The sequence below is a fragment of the Bos indicus x Bos taurus genome, chromosome 20, assembly GCF_003369695.1.
Source record: "Bos indicus x Bos taurus breed Angus x Brahman F1 hybrid chromosome 20, Bos_hybrid_MaternalHap_v2.0, whole genome shotgun sequence".
Lineage (NCBI taxonomy): Eukaryota > Metazoa > Chordata > Mammalia > Artiodactyla > Bovidae > Bos > Bos indicus x Bos taurus.
The window spans coordinates 56,263,951-56,285,673 of record NC_040095.1 but is presented as its reverse complement, the minus strand read 5'-3'; the positions used below and the strand labels follow the sequence as shown (position 1 = coordinate 56,285,673).

At 45.8% G+C, this 21,723-nt stretch overlaps 1 protein-coding gene across 1 annotated transcript in view; it reads right to left on the bottom strand.

Moving 5' to 3' along the window:
- RETREG1 (reticulophagy regulator 1) overlaps window positions 1-21,255 on the bottom strand; it is a 159,988-nt gene extending 138,733 nt beyond the window's left edge. Inside the window, exon 1 of the mRNA XM_027519999.1 lies at window positions 20,936-21,255. Within this exon, the coding sequence (XP_027375800.1) occupies window positions 20,936-21,243 (308 nt within the window). The 5' untranslated portion in view covers window positions 21,244-21,255. The remainder of the gene's footprint in view (window positions 1-20,935) is intronic.
- Window positions 21,256-21,723: the final 468 nt, after the last annotated feature.

Genomic DNA, 21,723 nt, shown 5'->3' with positions numbered 1-21,723 from the left:
CTTTGTGACCCCATGGACTGTAGCCCTGCCAGGATCCTCTGTCCATGGGAATTCTCCAGGCAAGGATACTGGACTGGGTTTTGCCCTCCTCCAGGGGATCTTCCTGACCCAGGGATTGAACCCAGGTCTCCGGCATTGCAGGCAGATTCTTTACCGTTTGCGCCACGAGGGAGACTATAATCCTACTTGGGTGACTGCCTGACCAACACAGGGTGGGAGACGTTTTCCAAACTTGAGTAGAAACCAAAAGCACGTGTGCAGGTCCAGTGGGTGTCCTTCCAGTTGCTGGCACAGGAGGGGAGAACCCAGGCCACCAGAAGGGCCCACTCTGGACGCACGGCCACTGCCTGCCTGGATTCTGATTGACAGGGCTGCCTCCAGGCCCAAGACTGTGCTCTGTCATCCAGGTAAGAAAACCCTTTCTGGTTCTTTCCTATGAGTCCAGTGAAAAGAGAAAAGAGAGACAGAGACAGATATATGGGGCCGGGGAGGGGGTTACGTTATTCATCAGTGCACAAGGCATGACAGAGGACCAGCAGCTGCCTCACGGACCCCTGGCCTCAAATGTGTTTCTGGAGTGTTCCAAACCAAGAGTAAATTTTGGATATGAATGAATTTTTTAATTTTTACTTTTTTGGCCATGCCTCGCGGCATGTGGGAGCTTAATTCTCTGATCACAGATGGAACCCACATCCCCTGCATGGAAGCGCAGAGTCTTCACCATTGAGCTGCCAAGGGAGCCCCAGGAACGAATCTTTTTTGATGGATGTCAATTCTTCAGGGTTCCCAACTCCAGCCCCTGGTCCTGGGACCTACAGGATCCCTGAGCAGGCGGAGCAGAGCCTCTCCCACCCTCCCGGATGGAGAACACGTGGGAACTTGCCGGTGGGAGGGAGCGCTACTGTCACAAAATTATTCTGCCCTGGATTGGTGGAGCCTGCTCCTGACAGTGCAGGGTAACCTATAAATCAGGCCTCCAGCCCCTAAGAAGTTATTTTTATTTAAAAGAATATTTTACTGTCTTCTTTCACATCTTATGATGAAAAAAAGAATAACTTTTGATATACAGCACAAACAAGTGGTAACACACAATTTAATGGAGCATTTTTAAGTGGGAAACTGTGATTCTGAAAAAGAGCCACGAGGCCAGGGCATGAGCCTGAATGAGTTCACGGCTGGAGTGCTGAGAACATGAGGCATCTGGCTCCGTAATCCTCACTGCTTTTGACAAACGAGCGAACCGAAGCTCAGAGAGATTAAGTTCTTTAACCAGGCTCATCTTGCTAGAAGCTAGTTCACCTCCTGTTCACCCCTCCTCCTTAGCCTCACACAAACACACACACATACAATGAGAGAGGCAGACACACACGCACACACTTGTGTGCCTCCATGAGCATTTATTTCTACTCTATCTCAATCCAAAAAGCAACTGAGTAAGGAAAAATAAAGGAAAGACCATCATTCAGGTTTAAGTTTAGCCCAAGAGAAATCAAACCAAGAGTTGAGATGCAAAATGACAGCCACAAATCTGGTTCTGAGATGACCTCCTTGGGGTAAGAACTTGATATTTCATCACTAGAAAAATCCCTTCTCACCCCCAATAGTAGAAGGCAAACTAAAACAGTGAGCATTTCCTCATCTTCTTAATAGGAAAAGAATTCATCAATTAAAATATAGTTGGTGGGTAAGTGAAGTTGTGAAACCATAGACAATTACATCAAGGGTGTGGAGAAAAGGGAACCCTCTTACACTGTTGGTGGGAATGTAAACTAGTACAGCCAATATGGAGAACAGTGTGGAGATTCCTTAAAAAACTGGAAATAGAACTGCCTTATGATCCAGCAATCCCACTTCTGGGCATACACACTGAGGAAACCAGAAGGGAAAGAGACACGTGTACCCCAATGTTCATCGCAGCACTGTTCATAATAGCCAGGACATGGAAGCAACCTAGATGTCCATCAGCAGATGAATGGATAAGAAAGCTATGGTACATATACACAATGGAGTATTACTCAGCCATTAAAAAGAATACATTTGCATCAGTTCTAATGAGGTGGATGAAACTGGAGCCTATTATACAGAGGGAAGTAAGCCAGAAAGAAAAACACCAATACAGTATACTAACACATACATATGGAATTTAGAAAGATGGTAACAATAACCCTGTCTACGAGACAGCAAAAGAGACACTGATGTATAGAACAGTCTTATGGACTCTGTGGGAGAGGGAGAGGGTGGGAAAATTTGGGAGAATGACATTGAAACATGTATACTATCATGTATGAAATGAGTCGCCAGTCCAGGTTCAATGCACGATGCTGGATGCTTGGGGCTGGTGCACTGGGACGACCCAGAGGGAGGGTATGGGGAGGGAGGAGGGAGGGGGGTTCAGGATGGGGAACACGTGTATACCTGTGGCAGATTCATTTCGATGTTTGGCAAAACCAATACAATATTGTAAAGTTTAAAAATAAAATAAAATTTAGAAAAAAAAACTGAAAAAAAAAAAAGCTCACTTTGAGAGCCTGGGAGATGCAATAACGACCTGAATGACAATGCATCCCTGACTTGTTAAAAGTGAAGTCAGACAGAGAAAAGACAAACATCATATGCTATCCCTTGTATGTGGAATCTTAAAAAATGATATAAAAGATCTTATTTACAAAACAAAATAGATTCATAGACATAGAAGACAAATTTACGGTTACAAAAGAGATGGGAGGAAGACAGGGTTTGCGACGAACACATAAACACTACTCCATATAAAATAAACAACAAGGACCTAATGTACAGCTTGGGCAACTACACTCAGTGTCTTACAACAACCTATAAAGGGTCTGCCTGCTGGATCGGACTGTAAAGGGTCCCCCTGCAATGTGGGAGACCCAGGTTCAACCCCTGGGTCAGGAAGATCTCCTGGAGAAGGGAATGGCTACCCACTCTAGTATTCATGCCTGGAGAATCCTATGGACAGAGGAGCGTGGAGGGCTACAGTCCACGGGGTCACAAAGGATTAGACACGTCTGAGCAACTAACACTGTCACATTTTCGCTTTCATAGAGGAAAAGAACCTGATAGATGTGTGTGTGTGTGTGTGTATAACTGAATCACTTTGCTGTACACGAGAAACTAACACAACACTGTAAATTAACTATATTTCAATTTAAAAAATGGTTACAGAAAAAAAGGGAATCTCTGGAGATGCTGGGTTTAATGCTTTTGACTGTCTGTCCAAAAGGAGCAATAAAAGAAAGACAAGATAAATGGTGGTTGGGAGTGTTATAGGAGGAAACCAAGCCACCTGCTGTAACACACGCAGTTTCAAAACTCCCATGGGTGTGCTAGAAGGTGTGAGCATCACCCGACAGGCCTGTCCTCTTGTGCACACCTGCACAGCAGTGGTGCAACTCTCTCTAATTAAACAAGGGAGACAAAGCCGTCCCCTAGCACGGCCCTCACCAACCTCCAACGGAAAACACATGTCCTCCTGAGAATGCCACCTGAGATTCCCAGCGCCAAATTAACTCTTCAAACATATAGACAACGCCCGTGAAAAACAATGCCTGGAAGCAGAGTAAAAGCAAACATAATGAGCAAAGACAACAGTTTCTCACTAAGGTCTCCAAATGAGCGACTCCGCCTCTGTGTTTATAACATCTGACATTAAACATGAAAGATAAGAGAAAACGCCTCAGTGCAACGGCAAACAGCAGACACGAGGAGCCTGACACCGGATAGGATCCACATTTCAGTCATAAGCAGGCATTTCAATCAGATGAGAAGTGAATGTGAGGTAAAACTGCTTCCCAGGTGGCACAGGAGTAAAGAACCCCCCTCCCAGTGCAGGAGACGCAGGTTTGATTCCCAGGTCGGGAAGATCCCCTGGAGGAGGAAATGGCAACCCACTCCAGTATTCTTGCCTGGAGAATCCCATGGACAGAGGAGCCATGGTGAGCTACAGTCCATGGGGCTGCAAAGAGTCAGACATGACTTGGCACACGTGTACGCGCACACACACACACACACACACACGACAGAAAGATGCCTTCGGTCAGTTGTTAACATGTCTTTTTTTTTAAATTTTATTGGGGAATAATTAATTTACAATGTTGTGCAAGTTTCAGGTGCAGAGCAAAGTGAATCCACTATACAGATGCCCACATCCACTGTTTTCTAGATGGCCCATACAGGCCGTCACAGAGAGTGGAGTTCCCTGTGCTATATGGTAGGTCCCCAATAGGTCCACATTAGTTATCTATTTTATATACAGTAGTGCACAGGTGGCAATCCCAATCTTCCAGTTTATCCCTCTCCTCCTTACCCCCTGGTAACCCTACATTTATTTTCTAAAGCTGTAACTCTGTTTTGGTTCTATAGATAAGCTCGTGCTTGAGTGCTAAGTAGCTTCAGTCTGTTGGATTCTTTGCAATCCTATGACTGTAGCCCACCAGACTCCTCTACCCTTGGGAGTCTCCAGGCAAGAATACTGGAGTGGGTTGCCATGCCCTCCTACAGGGGATCTTCCCAACCATGGGATGGTTTAATTTGTAGCCTTTTTTTATATTCCACATATAAGCACTATCACATAATATTTGTCTGACTGATTTCATCCAGTGTAAGAACCTCTAGATCCATCCATGTTGTTGCAAATGGCATTGTTTTATTTTTTTTACATCTGAGCAATGTTCTATTGTACATATGTACCACATTTTCTTTATCCATTCTTCTGTTGATGGACTTTTAGGTGGCATCCATGTCCTGGCTATTGTGTACAGAGCTGCAGTGAACACTGGGGCACATCTATCTTCTTGAATTATTTTTTCCCCAGATACATGCCCAGGAGTGAAATTGCTGGATCACATTGTAGCTCTCTCCACCCACCAGAAAACAGGTACAGGTACCAGTCCCTCCCAACACATCTTTTAAAAATGACCCCAACCACACAGTCAGCTACATCAGAACATCAAAACTGCTTTCTCAAAAGGGATTGGCTATTTTGATCAAGGATGACAGGAGTTCTCTGGCAAAAGGCGTTTTCAAAAGCTTGGTAAAGGCACCCGGTCAAAACACTGCCCTGTGGTCACGCTCAGTAGCAACAGAGCCCGGAGAACCAGTCTCCTTGGCTGACTGTGATCATGTTCGTCACCCTACTGCTTTCCCAGAAAAACGTTTATTCCTTTCATGACTCATCTTGATTCCCACCTGTACATTCATTTGCTTGTTTATCATTTGCTGACACCAAACCATTAGCTCCAGGAGGGAAGGATCCCCTCTGTCCAGTTCACCAAGGTCACCCCTGGACAAGGCCACCACCTGGCTGGTCGCGGGTGCTCAAGAATGCCTTTTGGCATTGTGGCTCATTCAGTGTTTACTGAATGGATGGGTAAATTAACATAATTAAATAATTATGCATGTAATTAACGTTATTGTGAATAATGAACTCCCTAAAGCACACTATCATACTATCACAACAGTAACAGCTTGCCAAAATGGAGGGGGTAGGGGGGAAGGGACAGTAATTGCCTATGGAGCATAAATATTCCTGCAGAGTTTTGGAAGACCTTTTGAAAAGCAACTGATAAGATGATGGCCCTGGGACTCTGGCCTAGGTGAATATGTATCTCTCTAATGGGAAGTCAGTCTGGCCCTCTGAACTTGCCACGGTGCTGAATAAAGCCCTGCTGCAATGATGTGATTGGTCAGGTCCCTGAGGACGGTGCCCTGGCCGATGACTGCACGCTGTCTAAGCAGCCAGGCCTACGTGAAAGCACTATGAGCCAGGGCTTCTTTCCACACATCCAGGAGCTCTAACTAGAAGAAAAGATCATCTCTGACACTCTGAAGACAATACCCAACAACGGGTCTCTCTTAACAGCCTCGCTTTTGGATGCCAGAGGCACGCGGCAAGCGTGGCATGAATCAGGGGCTGATAAGGCTTAAGACATCCACGTTGTGCGCCAGGCAAACCCACACACAGCAGAGAGTCCATGGACAACATCAGAGCTAAAATACTCAGGATATTACTAAAACTGAAGCTTTGAATGGAAATGATCAATTTCCACTTTGATAAATGAAAACTAGAGTCTGCTCCTACTAGTGAATTAGAAAAGCAAAAAACAACCTAAGATCGTATTCTCCATTTCCACTAGCTTATACTTTAAAATCTAAGAAACTTGGAACTTGAGCGAAAAGGGAAACATCATTGTTAAATATCTTTAAATATTTGGATGTAATTTATAAGAAAAAGGTCTGTAATTTCACATATGTACCATATTTTTCATAAACTATAAAAATAAACCAGTTAAAGTCCCTCGCTATAACTCTCAGATATCCTACACAATGTAACAACGCAAGGTGTTGTTTTGAACTTATCCCAAAGGTATTTGGAAGTTAAAACCATCAGGTATGACAAGGAAATATATATTCATTCTAAAAAGATGACTTAGATGAAGTAAGGTTTCCAAGCTACAGTCAATAGTCCAAGACATATCCATTCAACGACAGGAACTCAGCCGCAGAAGGAATTTCATTACCATCCCTTCCTCCAGTTTATGAGCCGTTTCCTCCATTGACAAAGATGGATTTGGATTTTATGCAACTCATGAGCAACAGAGCCCCAAGCAAGAGCACACAAGGCCACCTCCGGACTACCCGTGAAATTCCCCTGGGGGACTAGAGTTGGGCAAATCAGTAGCAGCTGCAATCTTGTGTATGTAAGTAAATGAAGTCGCTCAGTCGTGTCCAACTGTTTTTGCGACCCCCATGGACTGTAGCCTACCAGGCTTCTCTGTGGCTCCTCTGTCCATGGGATTTTCCAGGCAATAGTACTGGAGTGGGTTGCCATTTCCTTCTCCAGTGGATCTTCCTGACCCAGGGATTGGACCTGGGTCTCCTGCATTGTAGACAGACGCTTTACCGTCTGAGCCAACAGGGAAGTCCTGTGTATCAGTCCCTAAACCTCACTGTTTGAATGAATAGCTTTAATCCTTATTTTTTTATTTGGCTGTTATTTCCCCTGAAATTTTCAATTTTTAAAAAATATTGAGTGTGCACATAATTTTTTGTTTTTGTTTTTGTTTTTATTATGTGTAGCAGCTACAGGAGAGCTTGAGGGGAAGAGGTCAAGAGCTCTTTTCAAGAGACTTTATTACCAACAAAAAAGTCCTTCAGCTGGGTTTGAAAACAAAGTTACCGAGTACGTTGTTGAATTTAACAGGTCTCAGTGATACTTGAGCAAATGTTATCCATTTGTAGTTCAAGAACATGTAAAAATATTTCCTTTGAATAATAAAGGCATATTCAAGTGACACCAAGTCTCCTCTGAAAGGTCTCCCAGGATGGAGTTACCTCATCACTTGAAAGAAGGCGGAGCTCCATCACCTGGACGGTAGACTTCTTGTTTCCAGTAGACGCGATCAAACGTAAGCCTTGACTACTGAGAGAGGAGAAAGTCCCCTTATGTCAAAAGTGACTTTTACGAACTGGCTCCTGTGACAGCAGGTAAGAAGTGCAGGTAAATCTGGAGTAAATGCATGAGGTTAAGTCTTGGGGAGACCAGTCAATATACCTACTGCAGATGCTCAAGACCCCCCAAAGACATGGTTGGATCAACTCAGCAAAGCCTCTATACAGGCCTGCAAAATCTGAAGAGTGATTCTGCCCTGGGAACCTTATGATTCCCCCTTCCTAAGTTTCCTCGCTCACTGCTTCCACACTTGGCAGCATGCAGTTTTCAAAAGGGGTTGGGTTGGACTCCCCACTGGGGGTCCAGTGGTGAAGACTCCACGCATCCACTGAAAGGGGCGCGGGTCTGATCCCACATGCCATGAAGCCAAAAAAAAAGGGGGGGGGCGGCTGAAGAAAAAGAAAAATGTATTGAACTGAATAAAACTGAAAATACAACATTATCAACTTAAAATATTTTTTAAAGTGGAGGAGGGTTTGCATTGTCACCAGCTCTCTGTGAGGCCTGGGGCCTCGGTTTCTTCATCTATAAAATGAGGTGATTAAACTGAAGCAAAGATCACCTACCTTTTATTTCATCACACAGGTGCTTGCCTTTGAAAGGTTTTAGTTACTAACAAAATAAATAATACAGTTTACTAGGTCAGAGCAACTGCAACTTGACTGTAGAATTAAGCCTCTTCCCCAGTTATTTGAAATACCGAAAGCAGGTCAGTACCATCAGAGAACTGGGGCATTCAGGGTCTTAGCTGATTTTAATAGATTTACTCAATGACTCTTGGGCTGCAATCTGCAACTCCAGATGTCCATTTCATCCAGCGCTGCACAGGTCAGCAAAGCACACACAGAGAAGCACCCATGAGGCTTTATGGAAGCAGACAAAGCAGACGTGGGCACCTACGTAGCATTCGGCTCCACACCAGACCCAGAAACTGAGCAGTGACTCTGGACTCAAGAGTCCTGGTCTGTGACAAGTGAGGAAACTATTTGTTCTGTGGTTTTCATCATTCAGTCACTAAGTTGGATCTGGTTCTTTGTGATCCTATGGACCGCAGCACATCAGGTTCCCCTGTCCTTCACCATCTCCCAGAATTTGCTCAGATTCATGTCCATTGAGTTGGTCATGCTATTTAACCATCTGTTTTGAGCACTGTGCTAACGAGGTCAAGGTATGAATTCTCCCGGCCTTTTAGTTCAGTTAGGCCCAGCCTATCCTAGGATGTATGTTATGCTATGCTATGCTAAGTCACTTCAGTGTGTCCAACTCTGTGCAACCCCATAGACAGCAGCCCACCAGGCTCCCCTGTCCCTGGGATTCTCCAGGCAAGAACACTGCAGTGGGTTGCCATTTCCTTCTCCAATCCTAGGATATAAGTTTCCACAAAGCCAGGTCAGGTACCAGGCCTGACGCCCAGGGGGCACGACTCAGCCAAGCTTGTGGGACCAGGGGGGTGGGCATGGGGTGGGGCAACAGGTGTTACTCAGCCTCGTTTCTGCGTGAGCAGCCCTGACAGGTACACAGAAGCCCGTGTTCAACTCCATCCACCTCGAGAATGGACCACTGAAGTCAGATGCAGCCTTCACAAGACAAGCGGACTTTAGGTCCCAGAAGTCAGTCAGGCAAAGAGGAATGAGCTTGCCCCAAAGAGCTAAGGCACGAGCTATAGTAACAGCACTCAGGCCGACTCCTGAGTTTATTAACCAAATACCAGAAATGATAAACCATCGGGTGGACCAACTACAGACGATCTACCAAGATAGGGTACTGGAAAGGTATCCATCTGTGAAAAGCATCCCTGGATGCGAGTGAGAGAGGGTGGTGCTTCAAAATTCTAAAGGAAAATGACTTCAAGCTCTGAATTCTACGCCAAACCAAACCAGCAGCCCACTGGATGGGTGAGATACAGACGTTTCCACACACAAATTCCCAAAATGTGCTGTTTTCTCTGTCCTCTCTCCAAGGTAGAGGGTGTGCTTTCTCAGGATGAAGAGTCTACCAAGAAAGAGTGCAACAACAGAGAAAGCAGACAGGCTAAGTGCGAACACAAGGAAACCTTAAACTATCAGGAATAACCTCAAGGAGAAGAAACGGGGGCTCCCCCATTTCAGCTGACTGTCCCGACCCTGCTCTCAGCAGCGGGCCAGTAGCAGAGGCTCTCACCCTGGAGGTGGGGGTGAAGCGATGATGCAGATATCCTGGGGGAGAGGAGGCCCAGGGGACAATGTGGGGAATGAGGACTCTAAGAGAGGGGGCTCCCTGGGAAAGAGACAGAGAAACTGAAGTGCGGGCCTGATAGGCTTGACCTTTATCAGAAGGAGTTTTCTAGAAATGCTGGAGAGTTACAAAGACCTAACAGAAAAAAATGCTAGGAGCAAGGGCAAAATAGTTGTACCAGAAAGGGACCATGAACATGGCATCCTCCTCCAGCTCGCGTATGAACCACACTGATGTTGAGACAGAACCCGAAACGGTGACCTCATTTTAGTAGAGGGAGGAGGTCAACGGATTGCTAAATCCAGAAATGGCATTGTAAAAAATTTTGTAACTGTGCATGATGATAGGGCTTCCCTAGGGGCACAGTGGTAAAGAATCCTTTACCACTACCAATGCAGGAGGTGCCAGAGACATGAGTTCGATCACTGGGTGGGGAAGATCCCCTGGAGAAAGAACTGGAAACCCACTCCAGTATTCTTGCCTGGGAAATCCCAAGGACAGAGGAGCCTGGTGGGCTACAGTCCACTGGGTCGCAAAGAGTTGGACACGACTGAGCGACTAAGCACACACTCATGTGTGGTGATGGATGTTGGATTTACTGGAGTGATCATTTCACAATATATATAAATTAAAGTCAAGGAAGCGAAAGTGCTAGTCACTCAGTCGTGTCCGACTCCTTATATCAAATCATTATAGTGTACACCTGAAACTAATATAACGTTCATCAATTATACCCCGCAAATTTTACTAATGTAAATATAAAATAAATGCAGGGGAAAAAAAGAAATGGCATTTTAAGCACATTATCTAGAAAAGCCTAAACAGAGCTAAAAGCAGAAAATTAACAACAGTTTCCCTGAGAAACAGGACTTGGAAGTGGGAAGAGGTGAGCAAGAGACTGCTCTAATTTTATTAAAAATCTGGTGGAATTCATTGATCTAATTAAGAGGGAGAGGAGAGACAAAAAAGAGTATTTTATTTTCCTGTATAGCATTCTTCAGGCTTCCCAGATGGCGTTAGTGATAAAGAAGACACCTGCCAATGCAGGAGACAGAAGAAAGGGGGGTTTGAGTCCCAGGTCAGGAAGATCCCCTGGAGGAGGGCATGGCAACCCTCTCCAGTATTCTCGCCTGGAGAATTCCCATGGACAGAGGAGCCTGGAGGGCTACAGTCCATGGGGTCACAAAGAGCTGGACATGACTTAGCAACTAAACAAGAAGAAGATGATGCCACCTGGGGTGGGAGGCGGTCACACCTCGCTCCACCTGTTTTCCTTTCGGGAATGCTGCCTTCATGCCCGAGACAAAAACACTTACTGCCCCAATGAACTGAAATCGGCAGAGAACAAAGAATCTTTGAAAATACCTGCATTGTACACTTCTGACAGCGTGTGTGTAGTAACACGTGCAAACCCCAGACACAGGCGATCTCGCTTCTTCAGCAAATGGTTAACTTCCCCGAAAATATTTCCTGTTAAAGCTCACAGACCACAGAGGTGACCACAACACTAAATTTGGTGCTCTTCTATGAAACATGCACCTTGAAAAATCATTGGTCTATGAGGACAAAGTTGAAAATACATGATAAAATGTATTTTCATTTTTGTGCTGGCCAGGAAAGGGCACTTGCTGGTTGGAATCCTAGCAGACCCAGCTTCGAGCTGACCTGGCCCCTCGGGGACACCATGCTTTGACCCTCCTGCCTGATAAAAATGCATTCACTGAAGAAACGGCCAAACACACACACATAAAGCCAAGAAAATGTAATCGAGCTCCCCCCTGCACGCCGCACCCAATAGTTTCTGGGTTCCTGTTATCCTTCCCCATGAAATCAAGAGTCAGTCTCCTCCTCCCTAAGCCGCCTCAACCTCAGGAGCTCATCCTCTTCCTTCAAAGAGAAATTAGCCACCACTGGCAGGGGCCCCCGGCCACCTGCCCGCCAGGTGCACCCAGCTTTCCCCGTGGTCCTCAGGAGTCAGAGGAGGAGGTGTCTTTTAAGTCCAGCCCCCGTGGGCTCCCCCAGAGCCCCTGCTGTCCCTGTCCCCCCGATCTCCACCCTTCCCTCTCCCAACTGAGCACCCAGCATATAATAACTGCTCAATACATATTAGTTCTCTTCCACTTTTATATACTGATCATCCTGTCTTCTCCCCAGTCTCCATACCCTCATTTGCTGCCTAAGGAAATCCTATTGGCTCCTCTTGGCCCATGTGTGATAGTTTAGTGCTCACAGCATAACCTTAGAATTACTTGCTTACTAATCTGCACTTCTCACCAGGGATGAGAATGTGTCTTAGTCATCACTATATTCCCAGCAGCTAGGGATAATGATACAACACATTTATCTGTACTCGTTTGGATCAATCAGGCAGCTTAAAAACATTCATGCACAGCAGGACAAGAAGAGAAAGAGTAGCAAGAAGAAGCTGAGACAAAGTTATTACCCAAATAAGCATAACCATAAAACTGTGAGAAATCACTAAAAATGAGCTTTGTGGTTATTACACTAGAGAAGAAAACCTGATGGGTTTCTGGAATAAACATTAATCTGGTTAAAAACAGCCCTTTTTCTTAGGACCTCCCACCAGCAGCTCCTGGTCTTCAAGGACCAAGATCTAGAAAACAGCCTTACAGAGAGGCTCGTGAAAGGCACCCCGGATCTAATAATAAGCACATGCGGCCACCACTCAAGAAACGTTTGCTGAAAATAAAAATTGTCCACGATTTTCAATGACATGAAGATTCTCTATTTTGCAAGACCTTCCTTAAACCATCCTCACCCTATCCAGGCTAACCATGCATCTTTAAGCATTTTAATAGTAGTAGTTTGACAGACTATACCTGCCTATATATATACAAGTACAGTATAGGGGAATATCCTCTGCTGCTGCTGCTGCTGCTAAGTCTCTTCAGTCGTGTCCGACTCTGTGTGACCCCACAGATGGCAGCCTACCAGGCTCCCCTGTCCCTGGGATTCTCCAGGCAAGAACACTGGAGTGGGTTGCCATTTCCTCGTCCAATGCATGAAAGTGAAAAGTGAAAGTGAAGTCACTCAGTCTTGCCCGACTCTTCACGATCTCATGGGTTATAACCTATATCCTCAGCCTGAGGCAGGTGAGTCTCCCTAGACTGACAACAGCCAGCGCTTGTCCCCCATTTATTCCTGGGTCTGTCCCACACAGAAAACCCTCATTGTTAACCTTACTTTTACAGTTACATCTTCTCTTCTAGGCCTATTTTGTTGTGGTTGTTTAGTCACCAAGTCTTGCAACCCCATGGACCATACTCGCTAGGCTCCTCTGTCCACAGGATTTCCCAGGCAAGAATACTTTAATTGGTTGCCATTTCCTTCTCCAGGGGATCTTCCCGACTCAGGGATTGAAACCGTGTCTCCTGCATTGGCAGGAGTATTTTTACCTATAAGCCACCAGGGAAGCTAGGCTATACATACAGTAAATCATACAAAGCTTTTATCAACTATTCCAAACCTTTCTGATATTCACTATTCCTAAACTGTAAAGCCCTAGAGAGCCTGTGGCATGCAATTTAGAAGTGTGATACATTGTTTCAACCAATTCACTGAACCAGCTATATCTCCAAAAGCAGAGAGTAAGCTCTCAGAGCCAAGTGCAGACCGGGGACTTCTGGTATACCCTCTGGGCCCAGCACCATGTAGGCCTGAAGCAGACACTCTTCCATGGCTCCTCAGGCCCAGATGGAGCTGAGATAAGGTGGGGGGTGTGGACCAGACTTGCTAATAGGCTTAAAAAGATCCCTCTCAATGTAGAAACAATCCTCTCCCAATAAAGTTATTTTCACCTATACTGAAACCATTAAGTGAAATTCTGTAATACTTGTAAAATGTAAGCCCCAATTTTTGGCTCCCATGTGTGCTGTGCTGTGCTTAGTCGCTCAGTCATGTCCAGCTCTTTGCGACCCCCTGGACTGTAGCCCTCCAGGCTCCTCTGTCCATGAGGATTCTCCAGATAAGAATACTGGAGTGGGTTGCCATGCCTCCTCCAGTCTGCTCCCATATCTGTCTTCTATTATTCTTTAGAGTGATAGAATTAAAAAAAAAAAAGAAGAAGAAGAAAGTATGTGGCTTCATGACCTAGGCCCATGAGCCAGGTTAGAACTGGGCTATTGATATGGCAGCCACTAACCACATGTGGCTATTTAAATTGAAGTTTAAATTCAAGAAAATTTAACATACAGTTCCTGAGTCATACTAGCCACACACTGTAAATTCAATAACCACAGCAGGCTATTTGCTACCCTACAAGACAGAACAAATGTAGACCATTTCCATCACTGCAAATTTTCTATGGAACAGTACAAAGTCATCTTTAATAATTCAATTAACTTCTATGGGCCTGTTTCCTCTTCTGTAAAAAGGGAACAATATCTGCTTCTCTTGTTGCTGTAAGACTTAAATGAGGTGCTAACTGTGAGCATCTTTAATCATTTTAATATTTGTAGTTTGACAAACTCTACCTGCTTCTACATTTATATATACAGGCACAATTTGAGGAGAGCAGCAGTCATTAATAGTAGCGGCTGTCAAAGGAGTTACTATCAAGTAGAACAAAGAATTTCTATTTCAGGCCATGTGAACAGAAGGATGCTGTCCAGGAGGATGGGGGAAAACCCACACTGTTCAGAGCATCTCAGAATGCTGCATTTGAGGAGGAATGTGGATAAACTGAAGCGTGTTCAGAAGAGCCTGGTGAGTCGAAGGAGCCCAGGATTTCTCACCTGGGGAAAAGAGACTCAGTGGAAATGGAGAACAGAACAAATCTTGAAACAGACAAAGGACTGTCGTGGGGAGGGAGCCCAGATCTTGGGCAGCTGGAGAGGTAACAAAGAGGTGAGTTTAACTCAGTATTAGAAAAATAGTTGCTAGTCAAGAGTTGTCCTGCAGTGGAAATGCTGCCTTAATGGAGAAGATTTCATGATCCCAGAGAGTGCTCAAATGCAGTGATTCTTAAACTTGAGTCACCTGGGGAGCTGGAGAAAACTCAGATGTTCTGGCCCCACCTCCAGGGATTCTGGTTGAAGGACTGGGGTGGAGCCCATGATCTGCATCTCTACAAGCACCCCGGAGATGGCCATGACGATGCTGGTGGCTACTGGCTCTTTGAGGGACACCATTCTGACATCAGCTGACTGAACCCAACAGTGATGGCATAAGGGGGCTCTTGACATCAAGTGAGAGTTGGATTCTGCAACCTTCCAAACCAACTCTAGAGGACAGGCCTCCAAGGACTCTCAGTGGGTCCTGGGCATTCCAGACTGCACGGGTGCCCAGTCTGAGAAATGGCAAAAGTCAGAGAACTCAAGGTCTCCTGCCAGGCACACCCTTGCGTCATCACCTCAGGCTAATCACTTTCTTGCAGTTGAACTAACCATGTAAGTGGAGGGTATTGTTACCATGAAGTGCCAGATGCTCTGAGGAAAAAGGCCCAGCATAGACTTCTCTGCATGCATGGTCTCCAACTGCGGGTTCAAGACTAAATCACATCAGAGCAGCTTTCTAGGTGGCATCGTGAAGGACTCAATTTCAGTATCATTCCCATCAAGGAGCACAAGAGGGACCTTCTCCTCCAGCCCTTGCTATCCAAGGCAATCACCATATGGCCATACAAAACACAGTGAGAGCTCGTCACTCCTTTCACCAAAACCAGACATTTCATGCAAAGATTTGTGCCTGAATTTTTTCAATAGCTTCACTCATAACAGCCAACCATGAAAATAACCCAAAAGAACATCCACTGGCAAATGGATAAACAAATTGTGGTATATCCCTGAAGCAGCAGTGCTGTGCTATGCTCACTCAGTCCTGTCCGACTCTGTGCGACCCCACGGACTAGAGCCCGCCAGGCTCCTCTGTCCATGGGATTTTTCAGGCAGGAATACTGGAATGGCTTGCCCTTTCCCCTCCAGGGGCTCTTCCCAACCCAGAGATCAAACCCGCAACTTCTGTGTCTCCTACATTGGCAGGTGGACTCTTTACCACTGAGCCCTCCAGAAAGCCCCCAAAGAGGCGGACTAGTCAGCGAAAATGAGAAACAAGCCACTGATAAACACAATAAGGATGAATCTCAAAGCTTTACGCTGGGTAAGCAAAGCCAGGCACAAAAGACATCATATTATAAAGTATCATTTACAAGAAACTTTAGGGAAGACAAATCTAATCTACAGTGAGAGAAAACAGATCAATCCCTGGGGTGGGTGTGGATGGGAAAGGAACTCAAAGTAACCTTTAAGAGAGGTGAAATGTTCTAGATCTTGATTGCCATTTTGATTCCACAGGTGTTTACACTTGGCTGTTCCCTTAGAATGTGTGTGTTTTTATTGACAGTATACTGCATGAAGTTACTTCTTTAAAAACAAAAGCAAATGGGGCATTTTCTGTTTCACTGGGTTCGTTCTATTTGATGGTGTACTTAACACTGGTGTCACTGGTTGCCTCTGGGAGGAAACAGGCAGTCAAGGACAGGCGTGGGAAAGACATCTAATTTCATACTTTTAAACTTCTGAACTATGAGGCACTATTAGCCATTTTTAAATCCATAAAGTTTAAGATAAGAAAAAGAATTTATAAACATGTCCCTCATTGGTAAAGTGAGAGAGACCCAACCCTATGACTACTGGACTGTTGCCCAATCTATTTCAGGTTGTGGAAACCCTGCTTCTTGAGACAGGAACTATATGGTCTGCATTGTACTAAACTCCTCTGCTGCTGCTGCTGCTAAGGCGCTTCAGTCGTGTCCGACTCTGTGTGACCCCAGAGACGGCAGCCCACCAGGCTCCGCCCTGGGATTCTCCTCTGAGCTCTGAGTAAATAACAATTGTTTAAAGCATTATTTAGGAGTTTAGTATTTTTCAAAAATACATCAAAGATAAGAATGTGCACACACAACCACAGTTTTAAAATAATTATAACTTGAACATCAGATAACTACCACCACCAAAGTCAAAAAACAGCACACTACCTACACTCCAGAACCTTTCATGTGCCTTCTGTGATCAAACCTTCTCCCTCTACTCTTGATTTTACAGATAAGAATGTCTTTTATCTATATATCCCTAATCAATACTGTTCAGGTTTGGACATCTTAAAACTTTCAAAAAACTGAATCATTCTGTACATATTATTAAAGGTGCTTTTCTTCCCCAAATTGCATTTGTCAAATTCATCTACATTGTTGCCTATAGCTCCAGTTTATTTTTATTGCTCTATGGAAAGAATTTTATGGTAAGAATAAATGAATAAATCACAATTTACCTGCCCACTAAAATATTCCTGGGCACTTACACAAGGCATTTTGGGGTCTCCATTGCCTATAGAAAAAACAGATCCAAACATGAAGTATGACACTCGAGGCAACCACTGCCCCCAGATGGGTCGCCAAAATGCCTAGCCAGTCTCATCTCCCCTACTTTTTCCCACTGCCTCACGTGGCACTGCATCAGTTGAATACATTGGTGGAAACAAGTACATTAAGTCCAATTCCTTAGGCCTGGAGTGTTGTCTACCATGCGCTGCTGCTGCTGCTAAGTCGCTTCAGTCGTGTCCGACTCTGTGCGACCCCATAGACGGCAGCCCACCAGGCTCCCCCGTCCCTGGGATTCTCCAGGCAAGAACACTGGAGTGGGTTGCCATTTCCTTCTCCAATGCATGAAAGTGAAAAGTCAAAGTGAAGTCGCTCAGTCGTCCGACTCTGAGGGACCCCATGGACTGTAGCCTACCAGGCTCCTCTGCCCATGGGATTTTCTAGGCAAGAGTATTGGAATGGGGTGCCATTGCCTTCATGCACTAGATCTACCCAAATCATTCCTGTCCGTCAAAATCGGATTCAAGCATGGTCTCCTTAAGAAGACCCCACAGCCTCATCTATCCAGGATGCCACCTGCCCAACAAAAAGCTGCATCAAAATGAATGATTCCTTCTCTGACTCTTCAACCACACTCATGCCATTCAGCCTTGAGTTATACCCATACCATCATGCCCCTGTCTCAGCTTTTGTCCTTCCAATACACAGCACTAAAATCTTGCAAAAAATGGGCAGATAATAAATGTTAAAGCTTTTAAACTCAGACTCAAAATCCTGAGAGCTACTGCTGGTACCAGGTACTAAACAGTCAAAAATATGTATTTAAAAAGTTAATTTTCACAAACATAACATCAGTGAAAGTGAAATCATCATGATTGCTTCATACAAATTTGGGTTCTTCATGCTTCGAACACTGATTTTTTATTAAAACAAAACAAAACAGAGCTTTATGTTATGCTGTATACTTAATTATACTTTGCTAACTACATGATCTACTCTTTAGACATAGTACTTCAGTTTATGAAACTAGTGTTATGTTTTGTCATTTAAGTTTTATTCAATTTTCACTATTATAAATAAAACATTAGTGAGCATAAAAATACAGTTTTAGAGTTCTTGGGACACAGAATGTCAGTGCCACATAATTTAAGATAGCTTGATAAGAGGTACACTAGAGAAAACAAAGTCCTTGAAAGAATATTTCAACCTAGGAGCAACAATGGGGAAAACTACAACATTTTAATGAAATTAATAAATGGGTCAGAAATTCCAATTAGCAAGTACTTCAAATTTCAAAAGCAGGACAGTCATTTTTCTGTCCATGAAAATATACACATAGGATTGTAAATTCTCCAAAAAGGAGAAACAAAACAGATAAACAGAAAACCTATGGCCAGTGTTTGCCTTGCTATCATACTTATTAAAAAAATATATGGATGGAAGACATCATTCCCAAATAAAATTAAATATGCCTTTCAATTATTTAATGCAAAAATCATTATTTTCAATAGACATTAAAAATATATCACAGGAAAAAATGTTTGCAACTCATGTTATAGAAATTAGGCTAAAGTTCTTAATATAAAAAGAGTTCTAACAAATCAATAGGAAAAGCCTAATAACTCAATTAAAAATACGGATAAAAGTTTTCTGTAAACAGATAATGCATAGAAAAGATAATTATAATGGTTCCTGAACATAATAAAAAATGCTCAAGCTCAGAGAAATGCAAAACCATAACACCATACTGGATAGCCTTTTTTACCTATCAGATTTACAAATCAAAATGTTTGCTAAAATGCTGTTGCTGCTGCTGCTGCTGCTAAGTCACTTCAGTCGTGTCCAACTCTGTGCGACCCCATAGATGGCAGCCCATCAGGCTCCTCCGTCCCTGGGATTCTCCAGGCAAGAACACTGCAGTGGGTTGCCATTTCATTCTCCAATGCATGAAAGTGAAAAGTGAAAGTGAAGTCGCTCAGTCGTGTCCGACTTTTAGCGACCCCATGGACTGCAGCCTACCAGGCTCCTCCGTCCATGGGATTTTCCAGGCAAGAGTACTGGAGTGGGGTGCCATTGCCTTCTCCAAAATGCTGTTGGCAAGGGTATAAAAAGAAATAGGCAGTCACATGCATTGTTGGTAGGAGCATAAATTGGTAACACTCCAAGGAAGTATAATAATGCAATGACAGCCATCAAAACTACAAGGGCACATTCCCTCTGATCCAACAATTCCACTTCTGGGACTTCCTCCTACAGCAATACTTGCTTACATGCAAAATAATGCATGTTCAGACCCTTAGCTATAACGCTGTCATAGCAAAAGTTTGTAAAGAATCTTATTCTGTCAGTAGGAGACAGGTTAATGTGTGACATCCATACAGTGGGACTCAGCTGATCACAAGAAAGTGATCGCCAAAGTGCGCTAAGAAGAAAAATAGCCCAGACAGTAGTCCACAATTTGCAGAGAATATTTTGTATTTGTTGAAATATGCACTATCTGGAAAGATACACAAGAAACCGGTAACACTGGTTGCTTCTGGTAGGAAAGTGGGTAGCCAGAGAGAGACATAGGAAAGACATTTACAGACTGTTTAACTTTTTGTACCTTAAACTTGTGAACTCTGAGGCTATTAGCTATTTTTTTAATAAAGTTTAAAATTAATAATTTTAAAAACATGTTCCTCATTGGTAAAATGAGAGAGATACAGCCCTATGACTATTGTTGTCCAATTTACCATCATACATATATCTTCCTGATTTTGAGTGCTCACTATAACTTCATAACAGGTTAGAGAAATACAGAATAAGCTCCAGAAACAATGATAGCTAAGAGACCCAAAGTAAGGTTAATTCACACTCAGGGGCTCTATTAAGAAACAGTTTGTTTCAAGACAAGATCAGTCTGGCACAGATCTGCAGATAAACATTATGGTTAAACGAGCTAACCCAGGAAGTGGCAGGTTGGTATGTTTTGTTCGTTTATTTATTTCCTAACTTTATTAAGGTTAAGAAACCAATGTCCTGTGACAAGGTATGTATGGGTCACTGAAGCTCTGCTTATTTTGCACAGTGTCGGTCATGCTTGTTATGAGAACACAGGCGGAAACAAAGCAGCTTTTTCTCCACCCCCATCAGACTGGTAACAGAGGACCAGGCAGGGGCTTCCACGAAGCAGCCAGACATTTCCGCGTCTTTAGGGCGAAGGGCGCTTTTGGAAGAGACAAACCTGTTGATCAGGGGCTTTTCAGAGAACATTCCTGGGTAGTCTCTTTATTCTTCAGCTAAAAATAAGACTTTTTTACACTACGCACACCTGGGGAGCGGGGTGATGTCCATAATCCACCTGTCTGCCTCCTGTTTTCTTCTCGGGGAGTAGAGACAGTACACCCAAGCCTCCGGGTGGGATGGGCAAACAAATCACTCGGTGCCCGTCTCAGCTGACTGATGGCGACGGCTCAGTCTTGAGCGTGTGCCCAAGCTGGTCCAGATATGCCCTCTCTGGGGGCAAGAACGGACACAGGTTCAAGTGCGTGTGGTCCGGCGGGCTTTGGGCGAGCAGGTCACGACCTGCGAGTTTCAGAAAGCCAAAGGTCCAGTGCGCTCGGAGGCACACCTGCCGGTCCAGGTGCGTGCGGGGTCAGCCCATCGTCTCGCCCGCGAGGCTGGGCTACCCCCACGGGGATGACAGCTGCTTACAGGGGGAGGTGAGTCTGGAGGAAAGTTGGGAGTGTGTGTACACCTGTGCGGGGAAGGGTGGCCGCGAAAGCGGGCCTGAGCGTGTACCTTCCTCCGCAGGGTCCGCCGTGCACCGCCCCCCACCAACCCCATATCGGGTCCCGGGCGCGCCCTCCGTCCGCTCCCGGGCGCCCCAAGGTCACCAGCCCGCACCCCCCGCCCCACCCATCCCGAGCTCTCACCAGAACACCAGGTTGGCCCCGACGAAGGCGAGCAGGCTGTGCAGCGGCCTCTTCCAGCTCAGGAGCTCGTCGGCGCGGCCGCCCAGCCACAGCGCCGGCTCCCCCAGCAGCCAGGTCACCACGGCGGCCACCCCGCCCGCGGCCTCCTCCACCTGCCGGCCCGCGCCCGCCGCCGCCCCTTCCTCTGGAGGCGCGGCCCCCTCCGGCTCCTCTGGGGGAGCCCGGGTCGGCGGCGGCGGCGCCTGGGGGGCGGCGGCGGGAGCCGGGGATCCCTGCTCGGCGGGCTCCGGGGGCGCCGGGCTCGCCATCTTCGGCGGCGCGGGCGGGGACGGGCTCGGGCGCGCGCGCGCGCCTCGGTGTCGCGCCGAGAGGGCGGCGGGTCCCCGCGCGGGGCGCGCACCGCGGGGCGCCGGCGGCTGGGTGCCTTGTGACGTCAGCGTCGGCCGCGGCGGGGCGCCTCCCGGGGGAAGTGGGTGCGGCCGGGTTGGCGCGGGGCTGGGCGGGGCCGGGCGGCGTCCCCGGGGGAGCGGGGGCCCTCAAGCGGGGCCACCGGAGTGATCCCCTTTTCCCTTCCCAGCCGCCGCCCGCCCGCTTATCTAAAAGGGAGTCTCCGGGCCACGGGCGGAAGCAATTGGCCGTCCTCACTTTCTCCAGCCAGGGCCTCTGATCGCTCATCCTGCAGCTTTAGAGGGCATAATGGGGCGCCCCTGAGCCTGGCAGCGTGTTTCAGCCCCCATTGATCCCCACCGAGTGCCCTTGCAGGAGCAGATTGCACCCTCATAGCCGAA